Below are 18,080 nucleotides of genomic sequence, written 5' to 3' on the forward strand. Positions count from 1 at the left end.
TTGAACCATTCAATGTTTCTTGTTCTACCTTTTGTTGTTTTTGATGTAAAGTTGTTCAATGTGATGAAAACGTAACCTGATTCCAACCAAAACAATAAAACTTGCCTTTTTTTTATCTCACCTTTGGTATGAGTTTACACACACACACACACACCCACAAACACACTGATGACTAATGTAGGAGCTGCAGCTAACACACACATACACTCACACACTCACACACAGATGCAGGCGAGGTGTCAGTGGAAGCTGCCGGACACCAGGAGAAGAAGAGACCGTGAGTTTCTGACTTTTCCTTTTTATGTCTTTGTTTTTGTTTGTTGGTTTTTAGAAAAAAACTTCAGGAAAAAGAAAAAACAAGCGGTTTGTTTTATTTATAAGAAAAAAAAAATTCCCTTCATCATCTGTGACCTCGTCTTCATACGAGGACGCTGTGGTTTGAGATCTTCACACTTGTGTGTTTTTTTTTAAATTATTTCAATAGTAAAGTTGCTGGTGTAGAAAACTGTGACATCACAATCTGAAAAATATGGTTAAAAACTGCAAAAATAAACTAATTACAAAAAAAAAACTGAAATATAAAGAAAAATTAAAATTGCCTTGCATTAAAGATGTAAATGCTCACTTTGCACTTTTTGAAATGTATGATCCCAGTTTGAGAACATCATGCTTTTTTAATATCTTTCCAGATGAAATTCCTATTTAAACTCTTTTTCAAGTCCGTTTAATCCCAAATAACTAGAACACATTAAACATTCAGAGCCAACTTAAGCCTGGATCACAGTAGGTGAAAGCCCTTATTTAGTATTTATAGGCTGCATATTAACAGTTAATACATGTTTTATAACACAATAAAGCTGCCGTTCATTCTCCTCCTCATCAGTCCAAATTCAAAGTGGATATTGAACAATGTTCAAGCAGAACACAACATTTTCAATTATCAAGACGGTTGTTTCAACAGTTCATTTATCATTGCTAAAAAGTAATCACCAATAATCAGGAGCCACAGATCCCTCGCCATTCGACGCAGAACCTTGAATTGATTTTTTTTTTCTTTTTTGCTGATTATCATTAGAAACTGGACTTAATGTCTAGTTTCAGCCAAAACATCAAACTCCTGTTTGTTTAAACCATCAGAGCAGAATCAGAATCAGAAAAGACTCAAGTTTTCTGAATAAATGGATGTATTTAAATGATTTTAAAAGGTTTTAGAATTATGATAAAAAATATGCATACAGTATATGTACTGCTCTATTTTTGTACATATTATTTTATGTACTGTATCGTATAATTTCAATTAAATATTTTAAATTTTTGTTTTAAATCTTGACTAAGTCACCTGTAAGGTTTTATAGGGTTTTATAGATACAGGTAACCAATCTCTACTGGCCTCTGTTTGTGTGTGTGTGTGTGTGTGTGTGTGTGTGTGTGTGTGTGTGTGTGTGTGTGTGTGTGTGTGTGTATCAGTTTACAGCATGCTGTGAATCAGTAAATTCGAGGCGGTATGAGATGAAAGGAAACAGGAAGTGCTGACAGTTGGACAAACGTCTCTTGTCGCCATGGAAACAAATTGTCGGGGAAAACAGTGGGTCTGGCCTCTTCTTCTCGACTTCCGACTTGTAATTAAGTGAAACTCGATCTTTGCCGCAGAGCATCATGGGAGACCGACACCTGGCTCGGATTCAGGAGGAGACGGCTAGCAGGGAGCACAGGTGAGGGTCTCTGATTGGCTGAGGGTCAGTGATGTCACCTGGAGATAGCCGCAAAACTCCATTCAGAACTCCATTGAAAAAAGACCAGAAATAAGAAAAAACACTTTTTTTCAGCTATGTTTTCTGTGTTGATTAAAGGAACTACATGTTTTATTCTGTTCAAAAGCGCCGTGGGAGGTGAGGGGTGGCTCAGCTGGCATTAGGGCAAGAGGCGGGGTTAAACTCGGACGGGTCACCTGGGTTTCAGGTGGTTGACAGGCGTGTTCGCAGCACTGCATGGAGTATGTGGAGGAGTGTTTGCAGTACTGCGTGTACTTCTTACACACACAAGTGTCAGTTGTACGGAAAAATAACCCCGTCGTCCTCTTGAGGTAATTCTCTCCCTGGAGTGTGGCTGCTTTAGATTTCAGTATGTGTCAAAGTTCAGGCCACGCTTCATATTAGGTGTCCTGATGTCCACGCAAGTGCACAAAGACAAGGATGTGTGTGTGTGTGTGTGTGTGTGCGTGTCTGACTCTCCACCGAGGCACGACCTGGTGGGAGGATATGTTACTGTGATCAGACCTCAGTGTAAATTATCTGGATGGAAATTAGCTTACTGGGACGTGTGTGTGGGTGTGTGTGTGTGGGTGTGTGTGTGTGTTTGGCTTGGTGCTAATACAGCTATCGTTGTGAGGACCGCAGCTCCAGCGGTGAGGACGCCGTGATCGCTGAACAAAAAATTTGTTTTTGTTTATTTATTTTATTCTTGTCATTACTATTATCACTCTATTTATATTTTCGTTTAGGTTTGGTTGTCTATTTTTTAACCCTTACTGTTCCATTATGTTGTCTATTCTTATCCCTGATGTTGTTATTGTTGCTGTTCTTCCTGCTGTATATTTATTCATGGATGGTTTTGCTATTTTCTAACTGTCTCTCTATTTATATTTATATTCATATTTATTTTTTACACTATAACTGTTACGCTGCTGTGACAAAAGAATATCCACCATGGGAATCAATAGCTTGTCTTCTCTTATCTTATCTTATCTTATCGGTCTTCCATCTACAATACACTCTAGAACATCGTTCTTGGGGTTTCAGATTTCCATTTTCGGCTGGTTCCAGCTCCTGGTTGGACTCTAGAAGCCTAGAAAAGCTTGAAAAATAATGTCCTTATTTGAGGACCCCAGGATTCACCCATGATCCACTAACATTGGGGTTCATTTTTGCCCTCACCCCTCCATGCTGACCTCTCAGGTGTTTTGGGGACGAGCTGTTTAGGCAAATCCTGTCATCCTTACACAGATACTTCCTTGCATTCTCTCTCTTTCTGTCCCCAGTTGTCTCCTCCCCTCAATCCCCCCCTGTCCTCCCCCTGGCTCAGGGCAGGTGAAGGAGGCTGAGGGGGCTACGGGGCTCCCGTACCTCTCCGAGCAGCAGGAGACGCCAGAGGACGACATGAGCCTACTGGCCCAGGCAGGGAATTACTCATTATAATATTTATATGCATCTCTGTAAATCCTACAGAAAGGCCATGAATTCAACATTGTGGATACATAACAGTATTCTTTTCTATATTTTATTTTTGCATTTGTTTCCTCTTGTGTTTTTCAGAATGTTCCGATTCCCCAAATAACAATGATAATAATAATAACAACAATAGCAATACAACTACTACTGCCACTACTACTACTACTAATAATAATTATTATTATTTTGGGATTAAATTACTAATATTGCTCCAAGTAATAATAATATGATAACAATGAAAATAATGATACGAATACAAATAATACTAGTTGTAGTAATAATAATATAATGATAATGATGATGATACTGCTCCTTCTAAGACTACTACTAGTAGAAGATGTATTTATAAAAATCCAACAGTAATGATAGTGATAAATGCATTTGGTTCTCTCCCAGCTGGGGCGGATTGAGGCGGCGCTGCGGGAGTCAGAGCGTCTGGATGAGCGCCGGAGGCAGGAGATCGACTTCATGCAGCAGCAGGAAAACAAGCAGCTGCGAGAAAACTTTTGCTACCTGAGTCTGAGCCAGCGTGTGGCCAAGTAGGAACCGTGACCCTTGACCTGACTTTCCACACCTCAACGTTGAAAAATCAGTGAAAATGAATAAATTAATTGATAGATTGATACCAGGAATTATAAAATAGCTACTTCCAATTATCCATAATTATGAAAAATTGGGGCATAAAATGCATGTTTGGTTGGTAGCTTATTAAAACAAATTGGACAGCTGGGGTGACCCTGAGGGCAGGATGGATGTTTTAAATATAATAAATAAAAATAATAATATTTTTAAGATAAATAATAAATGAGGAAATAAATTCAAAAGGGATGAGTCTGTACGCCCATTAATCAGGGTTGCTGTTTTTTGTTGTTGCTCTTGTTTTTTTTTGTCTGCAGAATCATGTGTTTGTTTTGAAATATTCCTGCAGGCCGTGGGTCAGCAGCTACTTCCGGAGGTTCCCCATGCACATCTACTGCCTTCCTGTGCAGGTGACCAATCACAGGGGCCGCAGGCGACGGACACGGAGAGGGGGCGGAGCTTCATGATGGACAGCCTGCATGGAGACAGAAAATAAACCACAAAAAAAACAATTTCTTCATTAAAAAAGAGTTAATCGCAGAGATGTATGTGTTTATCTTGGTGTGTCTCTTCAAACATCTTTAATTCTAAAACGGTGAATGAAGGGAAAGCGATAGTTTGTGATTGAAGACTTAAAACTAATTTCTCCCGAGCCTCCCTGAAGGCACCGTTACGTCATTACGTAAATGCGTCACTCCAGACCCAGCCCTTCTTCTGTGCGGACCCAAAACCACAGTCATCATGGTGAGTTTTCACTCAGCCGTTTTTGTTCGTTTAAACCTAGTGGTGTCAGTTAAAAATGCCACAGCAGCCTCACCGAATGTGGTATGAAGTGTTTGGAGACGCCGCTGAGCAGCTAACGGGTCGTAGATGCAGGGTGTCGGGACCCCGGCTAGCGCACCGTTAGCACCCGGTTAGCGCAGCTACCCGGCGAGCACATGGGGCGTGATGAATGCGCTAGCGGCTAGTGATGCTACCAGCGACGGTCAGCGATCCGGGACTGTCTTACCTTCAGATTAATTATCCGGCTCTGTTGCAGACAGAATAGGGTTAGTTTGGCTCTACCTGCCCTGCCCTGGAGGCGGTTCGGAGCTTCCGTGATCGCTTGATCATTAGCATGTTAGCTAAGCTTGGCAGTTACTTGCTTTGTGGTTGTCAGTTCTCAAAGCGCAGCAGATCATTAACCGACGGGTAGAAACTTTAACGACACTCTTTATTTTCATTCAAAAACAAACATCCACTACCAGCAGAGATGAGAGGTTAACAAGATTGACAGCCGTTTTTGTGATTTTGGTTGCTTTACTTGTTGGGTGTCAAAGCTTCTAGCGGTTTCCAGGGATGACGGATGCTGCTTTCATTGACGCTCGGAATAAAGGGCTTCTCTGTCCGTGCAGATGCAGCTTATAGCAGGAAGATGTTAAAAAGATAAAATATTAGTCCCCCTTCAGTGTTATCCTGCGTTTGCTTTGAGTATAACGTACCATGGACAAGTTTGGTCTTTCTGTTTTATCCTCACCTATGGTTTCCAACCAAGGCTGATATTTATTGTGTGAACGACAAGGGCAGGAAGTGCTTCCATCTTTAACTCACTTACCAGTTTTTGTTAAACAATAAAACAAGAGGTGTTTGAGTAGACTGGAAATTTGTGTTGACCCTCCAGAGTGCAGCTCTCATCTATCAAAATAAACAAAAAATGAGTCATTACTGGTTGACAAGCCACGATTAAGATTGATGAAAAATTCAATCAAGTATAAGCCCTTGTATTTTGACCAAAGGGTTAACACACAAAAAAGTTAAGGAAGGTTAAATAAGTTTTATTAAAATGGTGATATGGTCAGAAATGTGAGGCTTTGATCGGATACAGCTCTCCGTCACTCCAGTCAAACCTGGTGGTTTTGTCCGCGTGAATCATTTAAGAGGGTTCCTCTTTCTGGGTTGATACTGATGCCGACGGTCTCTGCAGGCGTCCCTGTCCATGGCCCCCGTCAACATCTTCAAACATGGAGCCGATGAGGAGAAAGCAGAAACGGCCCGCCTGGTGAGTGTCTGCCACTTTCCCTCCTTCCGCCTCGAAAATCTGACGTCTCCGTTGAACCCGACCGCTTGTCTCCCTGCAGTCGTCGTTCATCGGCGCCATCGCCATCGGGGACTTGGTGAAGAGCACTCTGGGGCCCAAGGGGATGGTGAGTCCGCTGTCACTGAGCTAGTTCTAAAGGAATTTTCAAATATTTAAATGTCCAAAGATGAAACACCTTCAGTATAATTTATTTGGATTTTTTTTCTTTAATTGAAAGAATTTGGAATTCAATTCATGACATTAATATTTTAAATAGTGAGACTAATTTAACCTGCTGCGTATTTCCATGTAATTTCTAGCAGATTTTTCAATTTTTATTTGTTTTTTAAAACCTTTTTATGAATTGATTGATTGATTGATTGATTAATTTTAGTTCTTGGCAATGAAATCACAAATCCAGATCAATTTGCAAACCTTCAGATCTACGTGGTACAATTCTCGTAAAGAAAAAAGGTATAGATTTGATACTTTGCTCAGATTTGAAAACAAAATGCGGAAACGGTCAACGAAGACCCGATGAACATTAAATTGAAGCCCAGAAATTCGGGGCCAGTGGACCTCGTCTGTCCTGACACCTCCTGCGGTCGTGACGTGGGAACTCTCCTGTTCTGCAGGACAAGATCCTGCTGGGCGGGGGGAAGAGCGGCACGGTGACGGTGACCAATGACGGCGCCACCATCCTGAAGGCCATCGGGGTCGACAATCCCGCCGCCAAGCTGCTGGTCGGTGAGTGACAACGCCGTCGGAACACCGAGACGGAAATTAAGAAAATGAAAGAAAAAGTGTCCCGGAGTGACCGTCACTCACTAAAGATGAATACATTAATGACGACGGTTATGGTTAAATTCACTGGAAATTGAAAATGTCATGAAAATAAGAATTACATTGCTCTTAATGGCCTGTCAGTTACACTTTCACTTAAGATTGATTTAAGTAATATCTGATTAATCATCTGGAACTTCACTCATAACCTGTGATAAATGACCTGCGTGTTAAAAGTGATCTAGAAATGACCTGTGGATGTGTGTGTGTGTATGTGCGCGCAGACATGTCGAAGGTTCAGGATGACGAGGTGGGAGATGGAACCACGTCTGTGACGGTGCTCGCCGCCGAGCTGCTTCGGGTAAAAAAAATAAAAAATCCTCCTGGTTGATGGGTTTCTCGGTGAGCGAATGTCCCGTGAACCAATCGTTTCCGTGTCCTCGGCAGGAGGCGGAGCTTCTGATCGCCAAGAAGATCCACCCTCAGACCATCATTGCTGGCTGGAGGAAGGCGACGCAGGCGGCGAGGGAGGCTCTGAAGGAGGCCGCCGTGGACCACAGGTGAGATCACACCCGTGATGTCAACCGCGAGCCTCAAGGGGCGTGTCGAGAAATAGAAACAAGAAAAAAAAAATTAAACAAAACCTTTCAAAAAGCTCTCCTGTTGTCTGCTCTTCCTCCTCCCGGTCACTATAGCAATGAACCCGGGCGTTTCCAGGAGGACTTGATGAACATTGCACGCACCACACTGTCCTCCAAGCTGCTGACGCACCACAAAGACCACTTCGCCCAGCTGGCTGTCGACGCCGTGCTCCGCCTGAAGGGCTCCGGGAACCTGGAGGCCATCCATGTCATCAAGAAGCTGGGCGGCGGCCTCATCGACTCCTACTTGGACGAAGGTCCGGCCGTCGCGATGTTACAGCACTGGCTCCCCGGTGGTTCAGACACTGATGCTCTGCTTTCCCGCAGGTTTCCTGTTGGACAAGAAGATCGGGGTGAATCAGCCCAAGAGGATGGAGAACGCCAACATCCTCATCGCCAACACTGGCATGGACACTGATAAGATCAAGGTTGGCTCCGCCGCCCTCTTGACATAGCAGGAACAAACTGATGGGCCGTTTGGCGACCTACTTAAGTTGTTCTCAACCTCAACGAGCGCTGACCCGCCGTCTCTCTGTCCTCGTGTCCGGCCCAGATCTTCAGCTCCAGAGTTCGCGTCGACTCCACAGCGAAGGTGGCCGAGATCGAGCTCGCCGAGAAAGAGAAGATGAAGGAGAAGGTGGAGCGGATCCTGAAGCATGGCATCAACTGCTTCATCAACAGGTCTCAGAGCACGGCATACACACACACACACAAACACGTATATGTATTCATGTATGTATATATATTCACACACACATAAACCTGTCAATGCACACACACATATATATGCATACAGATACACACAATCAGCTTAAATAACTTGAAATTTAAGATAAATCCCATTAAAGTTTCGTTATAATTCCCTGAAATTGTGAACCTGAATAACTGAAAAATGACTGAAAATGCAAAATAAGTGATCGGTTGAGTTACCCTTTGAGGTCCAGGGGTCAAAGGTTAGAAATCAGGTTTCCAGAAGCAGAGCTGCCGTTGTCCAGCAGGTGGCGCTGCAGCCGCTAACCTGCTTTGAATCTCTGGCAATGACAGGCAGCTGATCTACAACTATCCAGAGCAGCTGTTCGCTCAGGCCGGCGTCATGGCGATCGAGCACGCTGACTTTGCCGGCGTGGAGCGTCTTGCTCTGGTCACTGGTAAGCACACACACACACACACACACATGGACCAGTGTTACCTCACTGGGTTGATTTTGATTATAAATATTTTCTGTCTCGCTGCTGAGATATTGTAGAAATAAAAAGTGTGTGCATGTGAGGCGGGAGTGCTCTTTGATTCTTACAGTGTGTGTGTGTGTGTGTGTGTGTGTGCGCGCTGTGTGCTCTTGGCAGGCGGTGAGATCACCTCCACTTTCGACCACCCGGAGCTGGTGAAACTCGGGCACTGCAAATTGATCGAGGAGGTGATGATTGGCGAGGACACGCTCATCCATTTCTCTGGAGTTGCTATGGGTATGAACACACACACACACACACACACACACACACACTCATTGACAGAACGTGAATATCTGCCTGGCATTGAGAGGCTGACGTTTGACCTCGCCCTGCGTTCCACAGGTGAGGCCTGCACCATCGTCCTGAGAGGAGCGACGCAGCAGATCCTGGACGAGGCAGAGCGTTCGCTGCACGACGCCCTGTGTGTGTTGGCTCAGACGGTGAAGGAGCCACGCACTGTCTATGGAGGAGGTACACACACACACACACACACACACACACACACAGGTTCAGACAACAAAGTTATGGTCAAGCTAATTGAGTTTTGGCGTCCATTTCCTGTCAGGCTGCTCTGAAATGCTGATGGCGAAGGTGGTGACTGACTTGGCTAATCGGACGCCAGGGAAAGAGGCGGTTGCCATGGAGTCGTTCGCCAAGGCTCTCAGGATGGTATGAACTCCCCCGGTGTCCCAGGATGCAATCAGTTCCGTTGTCGCCCTGACCGACCCCTTGTTTCCTCCCCCAGCTTCCCACCATCATCGCCGACAACGCCGGCTACGACAGTGCCGACCTGGTGGCCCAGCTGAGAGCCGCTCATCAAGAGAACAAGACCACCTTCGGCCTCAGTGAGTCCACATGCGTTTCCACGGAAACGTGAAGAACATTTAGAGGGTGGCAGGTCAGGGGTACAGTCAGGGAAAACACAAGCCATTTAAACAATGTCATTCAGCACAATGTAGTTTGTGTTGACGTCTTAATTCTAATAAACCACATAACATAAGAAGAAAACAGCTCAATTTATAATTTGAAATTTTTAACCAGTTTATTTTTATGATCCTTAGTTATTTTGTAGAATTTTAATATTTTAAGTCATAATTTTAATCTGTGACAGTCAATTTCAGCTAATTTTATGTTATAAGAATGTCACCGTGTGTGTGTGTGTGTGTGTGTGTGTGTGTGTGTGTCACAGACATGTCCGAGGGCACGGTAGGCAACATGGTGGACCTGGGCATCACAGAGTCGTTCCAGGTGAAGAGGCAGGTGCTGCTCAGCGCCTCAGAGGCTGCGGAGATGATCCTGAGGGTTGACAACATCATCAAGGCAGCACCAAGGTCGGTCCTCCATCAGTCATTTTATTTAAGTTCCTAGTGGTGATGATTTTTTTTCAAAATTCTGAAGAAACGGCAGAAAAAAAATCACCTGTTTGCCATCAAAACAGGGGTTTTCCATTTAGAACCACACCATGCAATATACATTTATACTGCAAAAATCCACAATATAAAATTGTATCGTGGGTTTTAAAAAAAGCCACATTTTTAATCCATGACACAATTAAAATGCATGCGTGAAACATAACAGGGCCGAACTCTGCTGCACTGTGATAGTAGCCATAGGTCGCCATTACATTATTGATTGAAAACTTTTGAGACAGATTAATTGAAATTAAAATTACAAATCTGGACTTTCAATCTCCAGGACATTTTATATTGCAGGTTTTTCGCTATATCACATGTTTTTGCCATTTTATATCACAGTATTTATGGCAAGGGACTACTGTATAGCACTTTAATCACGTTGCAGTTACATAGCACTTTACAGTGGATCACACACAGACACACACACACACACACACACACACACACACATTGTCACGCAGCAATGGTGATAGTTTGTATGAATCACTGAAGGAAAGTTCTTTGAATTGGCTGTTATTATTTTTCAGTGTAAAGTCAAGTTGATTTCAGCTATCAGGACCAGATGTTTTCTGTTTGTTTTTGCAGGAAGAGAGTTCCGGATCATCATCCCTGCTAGAGGATGTCGGCAAAGCACATGGGGCGGATCGCTTTTGTTATTTATCACCTCTGTCGTTGAAATAATAAAAAACAAAAGGCTCTTAGCATTGTCTGTCAAACTCTCACCGTGGAACATGCTAGCTGCTTGATGCTAGCTAGCAAACAAAAGACTGTTTGTGATGTTGACGTTAGCTTGTAGGACCCCGGCCACGCTAACGTTAGCGGGTGGCAACGTTGCTTGGAAAACTTTGGACGTTGTTTTGTTTACTGAAATAAATGAATGAATCCTGAATATTGTGTTGGTTTTGTTTCTCAGTATTTTAGCTTTTTTTATTGCCATACTTTTCTTGGTTCAGGAACCAAATCAGTTAGCTTTTTCAACACTTACTGTGCCTCCAAAAACGACGAATCTCTGGAGATAAACAAGTATAACAAATAGCCAGAACACACTGTTAATAATAAATTATATATCACCATTTATTCATTGCCATATCAATATTTTTAACCTCCCGCCCCCAAGGTATACTAAATGCCATTTAGTGATTCACTCAATTTTCCCTCCATTTAAAGTACTAGTGGAGGGAAGTGAAAAGGAAAAGGCTGATTATGACATGATAAAAGCTAACAGCTTATATTCATAAAATCACGTTGCCTTCTACACTTGAATTTCAGGCATCGCTAACCATTTTAGGGATAAAATAACATTTTCATTCGTTTTTTTCCCCCTTCGCCTCTGCTTAATCACGGTGGAGGCTTAGCAAATAGCGATCTGCAGTGGTAAGCTTACCCCTGTTATAAAGCTAAAAGAAACGAGAAAAATAAAACGGTAAGGCTAATCCTCATGATAGCTTTGGAACCAATGAATGATCCTATTTGTACTACATTTTATTGACGGTAAATAAACATTTCCCGTTATTCCCTTCTCCACTTCTCAGTTACTTCACCCGGAGGACAGCGAGTGCTAACTTAATGCAGTTGGCTAGTCAAAAAGTCTCCGCATACTCCGCGAGTGGGTAGAGACCTTAACGCCTGTGTAAGCAAAATCGCGTCTAATTTGATGTGGATATTTTAGAATATGTTAAAAAATGAGGAATACGTTTATTTCTTTGGTAGCAAATTTATATTATTTTTGTTGTGTTTGCGGAATCGCATCGCATGCTAACATACTGAACTAGGTTGAGGCAGAGCAGCGAGCTCCGCACTAGCTCACATATGATAAGCATAGCATCGTTGCTATCGGTTTTCTTTAAATGTAAGGGATGTCAAAAAATGTAGAAAATGATTTAGGTGATTTTTTTAAATTTTACATTATTACATTCTAACACAATTCTGCCTCTGTGGCTGATTCAGTCCCTGGTGTATGCGTGTTGGTGTCAGAGTGACCGAGTCAGAGTCAACAAACCCGTTTCGTAACCAGACTGGAAAGTAAACTTCAAACTCAACGACATCAAATCGGTCATATTTAGAACTTAAAGGTCTTATAAAGTTTTTAAAGGTTGGCATAAACAGTCATGTAACCTTATGATAATATCTTTGTCCGGAAATCTTTTAATATGATATAAAACTGATACATGTGTACCATTTTTCCTCAGCAATAGATGAGCGTTACCATTTCTGTTTTGTCTTATTATTTAAGAAATTATTTTATATTTTGTTACAAGAGATTATTAATTTTAAATATTTTAGATAGACGTCCAGGACAAAAATGCGTCAACATGCAGTTCGTACAATGAGCACGGGATGACGACATTGCGCCCTGCCTTGCAGACGTGGTGCTTGACCCAATGCAAAAGTAGTAGGATTGATATAGAAAATATATAACGGTAGGAAAAAAAACTTTTTATTGTTGTACTGGGTTCATAAAAAGATGTCACTTTTTTTTGGATTAAGGGAAACATTTGAGGATGCTGAGTTTTGCAGTGGATTCGAGCCAATGGGAGCCGAAGTGCAGTGTGATAAGGTGCAGAGGACAGTCAGACGGACAGACAGACAGTCGGACGCGGGCTGACACTTGGACATGTTGAAGCTCCTGCTGCTGGTTTTGCTGTCGACATGGACGAGCTCAGCGTTACTCAGGTAGGAAAACAAGAAGAAACAGAACAACTGTAATTTTCCCAAAAATATTTTACGTGCCCTAAGTATTTTTTTGCTCGTTGCTGAGTGATATTGAGTGTCTTTTTCAGTCACTTTTTTTTTTTTTATCCACGACCCTTCAAGGATTCCTCTGAAACGGGCTCAGACGATTCGTTCCCAACTGAGGACAGTTGGGCTTTTGAACCAATTCCTGCGGGATTACCGGCCCGACATGTTCAACCGACACTACGCCCAGTGCTACCCGTCCGGGACAGAGTCGCTCCGACTCGGGCGCTCCAGTGAGAAACTCTACAACTTCATGGATGTAAGAATAATACATTTAATTTAAGTCCGGAGACTCTTGATGATGTATTTTAACTACTGTCATTGACCCAGGTTTTCATAAATGGAAGCTTTAATTTCACGAAAACAATGTCTCCATGGAAACAGGATTGATTTGCCTAGGGATAAGTAAAGCCCTGTGGAGGTAGGGGAAGCCAAACGTGTCTTTGCACAGGAAATCACAGAGGACATGATACAAAAGAAAAGAAAGCAAGCAATTTTTTTTCTGTGGTAGCATTAATCACCCTTGCGGTGAAATATGTACCGACGTATTCCATCTAGCAGATTTTAACTTTTTTGTCAAGCAAATTCAAGTTTTCTGCCATAACCTCTGGCCTCAGCGGATTCTCTCTCATGGCTGGATTGAGGAAAGAAGTATTCTTCAATTAATTATTATTTTATCAATTGCCCCCAGTGGACAACTTAAATTTTTTGAATATGTAAAGTGCTCTTTTTATCATAATGAACAAAAGGGTGAAACAGCCTTTCTAATTAGCCACTAGATGGCGCTAGAGGAGTTGCTAACATCCTTCCACATCTTCATTTTCCATCACATTGTTTTTTATGGGCCCTAATTTATATTCAGGGCGTCACAGTGGCGCAGTTTCATAACGCTTTCACCTCACAGCAAGAAGGTCCCGGGTGGGATTCCGACGGGGGGGCCTTTTTGGGTGGAGTCTCCATTTTCTCCCCGCGGCTTCATGGATTTCCTCAGGGTTCTCCGGTTTCCTCCCACTGTTCACAAAGGAGGTTCATCGGCGATCCTAAATTGCCCAGACGTGTGAATGATAGAGTAAACAGTCCTCTCTATAAAAATGTGTGAATGGTTGTATCTCTAAATGTGGCCCTGTGATGGACTCACAACTGGTCTAGGGTGAACCCCCAGGATAAGCGGTACAAATGGATGATCGAATGAATTCACATCCACCGATCGAAATGTAGTTTGTGTTTCTTTTTAATTCCCCCAAATGCCCTATGGGGCACAAATAAAGTTTTTTCTGATTCTTTTACTTTTCCCAGGAGATGTTCATCTTATTTGGAACTCCTCTTGTATAGTCCATTTTTTCACGTCAAAACTGTTGTGGAAAAGCAAAGTTTGAGAAGTCAGATCCCAGCCAAAGTGTGTGTGTGTGTGTGTGTGTGTGTGTGTGTGTGTGTGTGTGTGTGTGTGTGTGTGTGTGTGTGTGTGTGTGTGTGTGTGTGTGTGTGTGTGTGTGTGTGTGTGTGTGTGTTCAGGCTCAATATTTTGGTGAAATCAGTCTGGGTACTCCGGAGCAGAACTTCTCAGTGGTGTTTGACACCGGGTCAGCTGACCTTTGGGTGCCGTCATCCTACTGCGTCAGCGAGGCCTGTGGTAAAACAGCTAAACACACACGTGCACACAACACACAGTACAAACACTTCTCTTTTTTTTTTTTTTTTTTTTAACATATGAAAAATTTTACCCTCAATCAGTTTCAGTCTTTCAGTTTTTCCTGAACACTTTCAAATGTGACTTTACCCTGACGGCAGTGTGACACCCCTCATCTCTCCAGTCAGAGCAGCTCGACCCGGCTGGCATGTGTGTGATAAGAAGGTCACCACCTGTGTGTGTATGTGTGTGTGTTTGTGTGTGTGTGTGTGTAGCATCGCACAGGCGTTTCAGGGCCTTTGAATCAACCTCGTTTAATCATGACGGTCGGATGTTCGGGATTCACTACGGATCAGGTCACCTGCTTGGCGTCATGGCCCGGGAGACGCTGAAGGTCCGTTCTATTCTCTTCACTTCTATTTTTATTCCCTTTCATATCAGAATCCCAGAGTGGCTGCAGTTTCACTTTCATAACAACCCAGACCAGAGGACATAATAAGTATAGTAACAAACTAAAAGTGAATTATGTTTTCTGGCAAAAGATCAGTCATAAAAAGGACCCACTGAGATTCCAGGGATGGTGTGAAGAAAGTTTTACAAGTTTGAGGAATGGAAACCTGACTGTAAAGAACCTGGGAAGTGTTTCTGCTCTCCTCTCACAGGTCGGGGGCCTGAACGTCCTGAACCAGGAGTTTGGGGAGTCGGTCTATGAACCCGGAGTGACCTTCGTCATGGCGAGGTTCGACGGGGTTCTGGGGATGGCTTACCCAACCCTGGCCGAGATCCTGGGGAACCCTGTTTTCGACAACATGATGGCACAGAAGGTGGTGGAGCAACCCATCTTCTCCTTCTACCTCAACAGGTGGGGCCTAGTTCTGGATCAGGGACCTCTTGTTTCCAGACCAGGTATCGTGCAGGGATTTCAAGGAATTATTATACTTTCTGATATTTACTGTTTAAAAACTTTCAAGTTAATGGCAATAAATGACTGAGAAATACCTCTAAATTACCACAACATTACTTAACGACTTGTACGAGTTCCACCGAAGGTCCAAATATCATCTATTGCCTCGAAATTCTTGTCGAAGAATTAACCCCAAAAGCCAAAAGGAGCACGTAAGCATTAAGTTCATCGCAAAATGTGCTTTTGACATGAGCCGCCAAACGTTTACATGAAATCCAGTATAAAATTGGAGGAGAATGTCTTAAAATCATCCAGATACCCCTAAAGATCCATTTGAAATGGCGTGACATCACTCAAATATTAAAAATATTTTGTCAAAAAAAAAGTAAGTAATTCTTAGAAATGGGTCGAGGGTGTCAGCATTGATATATTTGATTCCCGCAGGAAATCGAGCGGGGGGAACCTGGAGGGGGAGCTGCTGCTGGGCGGAATAGACGAGGCCTTTTTCAGCAACCCGGTCAACTGGATCCCCGTCAGCGCCAAAGGCTACTGGCAGATCAAGATGGACAGGTTTCATTCTTTCACAGTTTATTTACAAAAGAAACTCTTGTTTATAAAAATATCATATTTTAGATTGCAGAGTGTACTCCTTGCGTGACTCATACAAGCTAATAGTTTGCATATACTGTAGATGCTAAGATTTTTGCAGCAGATGGCTGGTAGCTGCCGACCAGTCAGCATCAGCATGACGTGGCGCTCAGTCATCAAGTTGCTAACAGTAGCTAATACATATTAATCAATGGTCATCAAATGATAGACATCAAGCATGACTTTACTTGACTGGGTACTTTTTACTGGTAGTGTTTCCATCGGGGATAATATATGGTACCGGAAACGTTTTTAGTATGTCCACTGGTGAGCATCCAAGCAAGTTAAGCTGATATCAAAACATGACGTCCAAAGTATGTCAGCCACCAATTGGCCAGTAAATGTAGTCATTGAGCCAAATCTGCAGAAAAAAAACCCAACCTGAAATAATGCTATATGTTGGTACCATGTCAACACGGTGCAACACAGATTCTAAATGTTTTTAAGAATTGCTAATTCCATGCTTACATACACAAATACCAGATGATATTTAGTGAATACAAAGTTTTGAAATTGAAGTAGTTGAGTGACTTGTCAACACAAACCAGTGCTACGAACCTGCTTAAAAGGTACTGGCAAGGTTAAGAGTCGGTAACAAATTGCTAAAAGAAACCGTTGATGCCATTTACAGAAGCTAAGACACAGTCAGAGAGAATAATAGTCACTTATAGAGGGAAACAGATGAGAAAAAGGCTGTTAATCATGGAAAAAAAGAAACGTCAACATTAGCATAGTCACATCTCTTTATGGTAATTCACAAAAAACTGAGTGTGTGTGTGTGTGTGCGTCAGTGTGGCGGTGCAGGGAGTCAACTCGTTCTGTTCTCGAGGTTGCCAGGCCATCATCGACACAGGAACGTCTCTCATTGCGGGGCCAACCAATGACGTCCTGAGCATCCATCAGCTAATCGGGGCGACGCCCACCAACATCGGCGAGGTGAGAAAAACGGGTCGTTTACTTTTAACTTCTACCTTTTTCACCCTCCAGACCTTCAGCTGAATCCCTGGATAATTGATCCTGATATTCAGAACATTTCCTCTGCCACGTGCTTGACACCGACGTGGCCGCCGCTGTCCGTGAAGTGACACATCGCCTGCCTTTACTTGTTCGTAAAGAGATGGAGAAGTTGTTGTTTTGAGATAGAGAGCACGTTTATGGGGATTTGGTGCAGCAGACGGCCGAAAGGTCAACGGACGAGGCTTCGAAAGAGTCACTCAACGCCTGTTGGGATGGTTTGATGGTTTTAAAAAGAGCCGATCACTCCGTCGCTAAATGAAGTTCAACCATCAAAAGTATCATTTTATATTTAGCAATACATTGTAGCATTAAGAGGCTAAGCCAGGAACTAAATTAAGTAAAGCGATAGAGCACCAAATGAAGAACTCACACATCCTCCTCCGCTGACATCTTCATAGTAAATACACTCAGTAAAACCATTATGTATTACTATTTTTTATACATTATTTATTATTCATAAAGCATATTTTTCTTATTTAAAACACGTTAAAAAAAGGGGCTGGAACAGATTAATAGCTTTTCAATTCATTTTGATGGGGAAATTTCATTGGATACAGGAGTAAACTGAGTTACGAGCTCAGTCATGGAAAGAATTAAACTCGTAAGTAAAGTTATTACCGCACTCACATTTCAATGTGCTGATAAACTCGAAGGCCATAAAAGCTACAGTATTTTGATAAATGAGAACAGGGAATATTTTTAATCCACAAATCAGAAAAACGAGCTGATTTCAAATCCAGTGTGTTCGTGTCTGCAGTTCCTGATCGATTGCGTCCGACTGTCCAGTCTGCCCACCGTGACCTTCGTCCTGGGTGGCGTCGACTATCACCTGAAGCCTGAGGGCTACGTCCGAAGGGTGAGGACCACTTCCTGTCCCGGGCGCAGTCAAATTGACGAACGCCGACAAAAACTTTAACCTCCATGTTGATGTTCATCTGTAGGAGATGCTCGGGGACAGGGAGCTGTGTTTCAGTGGCTTCCAGGCCATGGACATCGTGACCCCCCAAGGGCCGCTGTGGATTCTTGGAGACGTATTTCTGTCCGAGTATTACAGCATCTTCGATCGAGGCCAAGACCGGATCGGCCTTGCGGTGGCCCGACACCCAACCGGCCGCTGACCAATGGCCGCGTGATCAATAAACACTTCAATTGACAGAGTTTGGTGTAGTTCTTGCAGAAGGAGCGACACGGTTAGCGACAAACTGTTAGCATGGTGCT

General features: G+C 43.0%; 2 protein-coding genes across 2 annotated transcripts; both read left to right on the forward strand.

Annotated features, from left to right (window-relative positions):
* Window positions 1-4,486: 4,486 nt before the first annotated feature.
* Window positions 4,487-10,819, forward strand: cct2 (chaperonin containing TCP1, subunit 2 (beta)). Its single transcript, XM_086146451.1, has 16 exons — window positions 4,487-4,550; window positions 5,770-5,844; window positions 5,924-5,989; window positions 6,498-6,609; window positions 6,930-7,006; window positions 7,093-7,205; window positions 7,341-7,543; window positions 7,614-7,714; window positions 7,840-7,967; window positions 8,331-8,434; window positions 8,630-8,749; window positions 8,858-8,986; window positions 9,081-9,184; window positions 9,261-9,360; window positions 9,705-9,846; window positions 10,516-10,819. Exons 1-16 carry the CDS (start codon window positions 4,548-4,550, stop codon window positions 10,544-10,546), a joined length of 1,608 nt encoding a protein of 535 aa, XP_086002577.1. The 5' UTR covers window positions 4,487-4,547; the 3' UTR covers window positions 10,547-10,819.
* Window positions 10,820-12,460: 1,641 nt separating this feature from the next.
* Window positions 12,461-17,996, forward strand: nots (nothepsin). Its single transcript, XM_086147375.1, has 10 exons — window positions 12,461-12,499; window positions 12,594-12,603; window positions 12,711-12,925; window positions 14,179-14,296; window positions 14,569-14,687; window positions 14,956-15,155; window positions 15,642-15,767; window positions 16,637-16,781; window positions 17,620-17,718; window positions 17,804-17,996. Exons 1-10 carry the CDS (start codon window positions 12,461-12,463, stop codon window positions 17,978-17,980), a joined length of 1,248 nt encoding a protein of 415 aa, XP_086003501.1. The 3' UTR covers window positions 17,981-17,996.
* Window positions 17,997-18,080: the final 84 nt, after the last annotated feature.

This window comes from Fistularia commersonii, chromosome 5, assembly GCF_037954325.1.
Source record: "Fistularia commersonii isolate RoL2024-O1a breed Wild chromosome 5, RoL_Fcom_v1.0, whole genome shotgun sequence".
NCBI lineage: Eukaryota > Metazoa > Chordata > Actinopteri > Syngnathiformes > Fistulariidae > Fistularia > Fistularia commersonii.

Coding starts and splice junctions, on each gene's coding strand:
- cct2 (XM_086146451.1), top strand. Junction 5,990..6,497: donor CTCTGGGGCCCAAGGGGATG/GTGAGTCCGCTG, acceptor CCTGTTCTGCAG/GACAAGATCCTGCTGGGCGG. Junction 7,968..8,330: donor ATCAACTGCTTCATCAACAG/GTCTCAGAGCAC, acceptor TGGCAATGACAG/GCAGCTGATCTACAACTATC.
- nots (XM_086147375.1), top strand. CDS start 12,461: ATGGGAGCCGAAGTGCAGTGTGATAAGGTGCAGAGGACA. Junction 14,297..14,568: donor CTGCGTCAGCGAGGCCTGTG/GTAAAACAGCTA, acceptor GTGTGTGTGTAG/CATCGCACAGGCGTTTCAGG. Junction 15,768..16,636: donor TGGCAGATCAAGATGGACAG/GTTTCATTCTTT, acceptor TGTGTGCGTCAG/TGTGGCGGTGCAGGGAGTCA.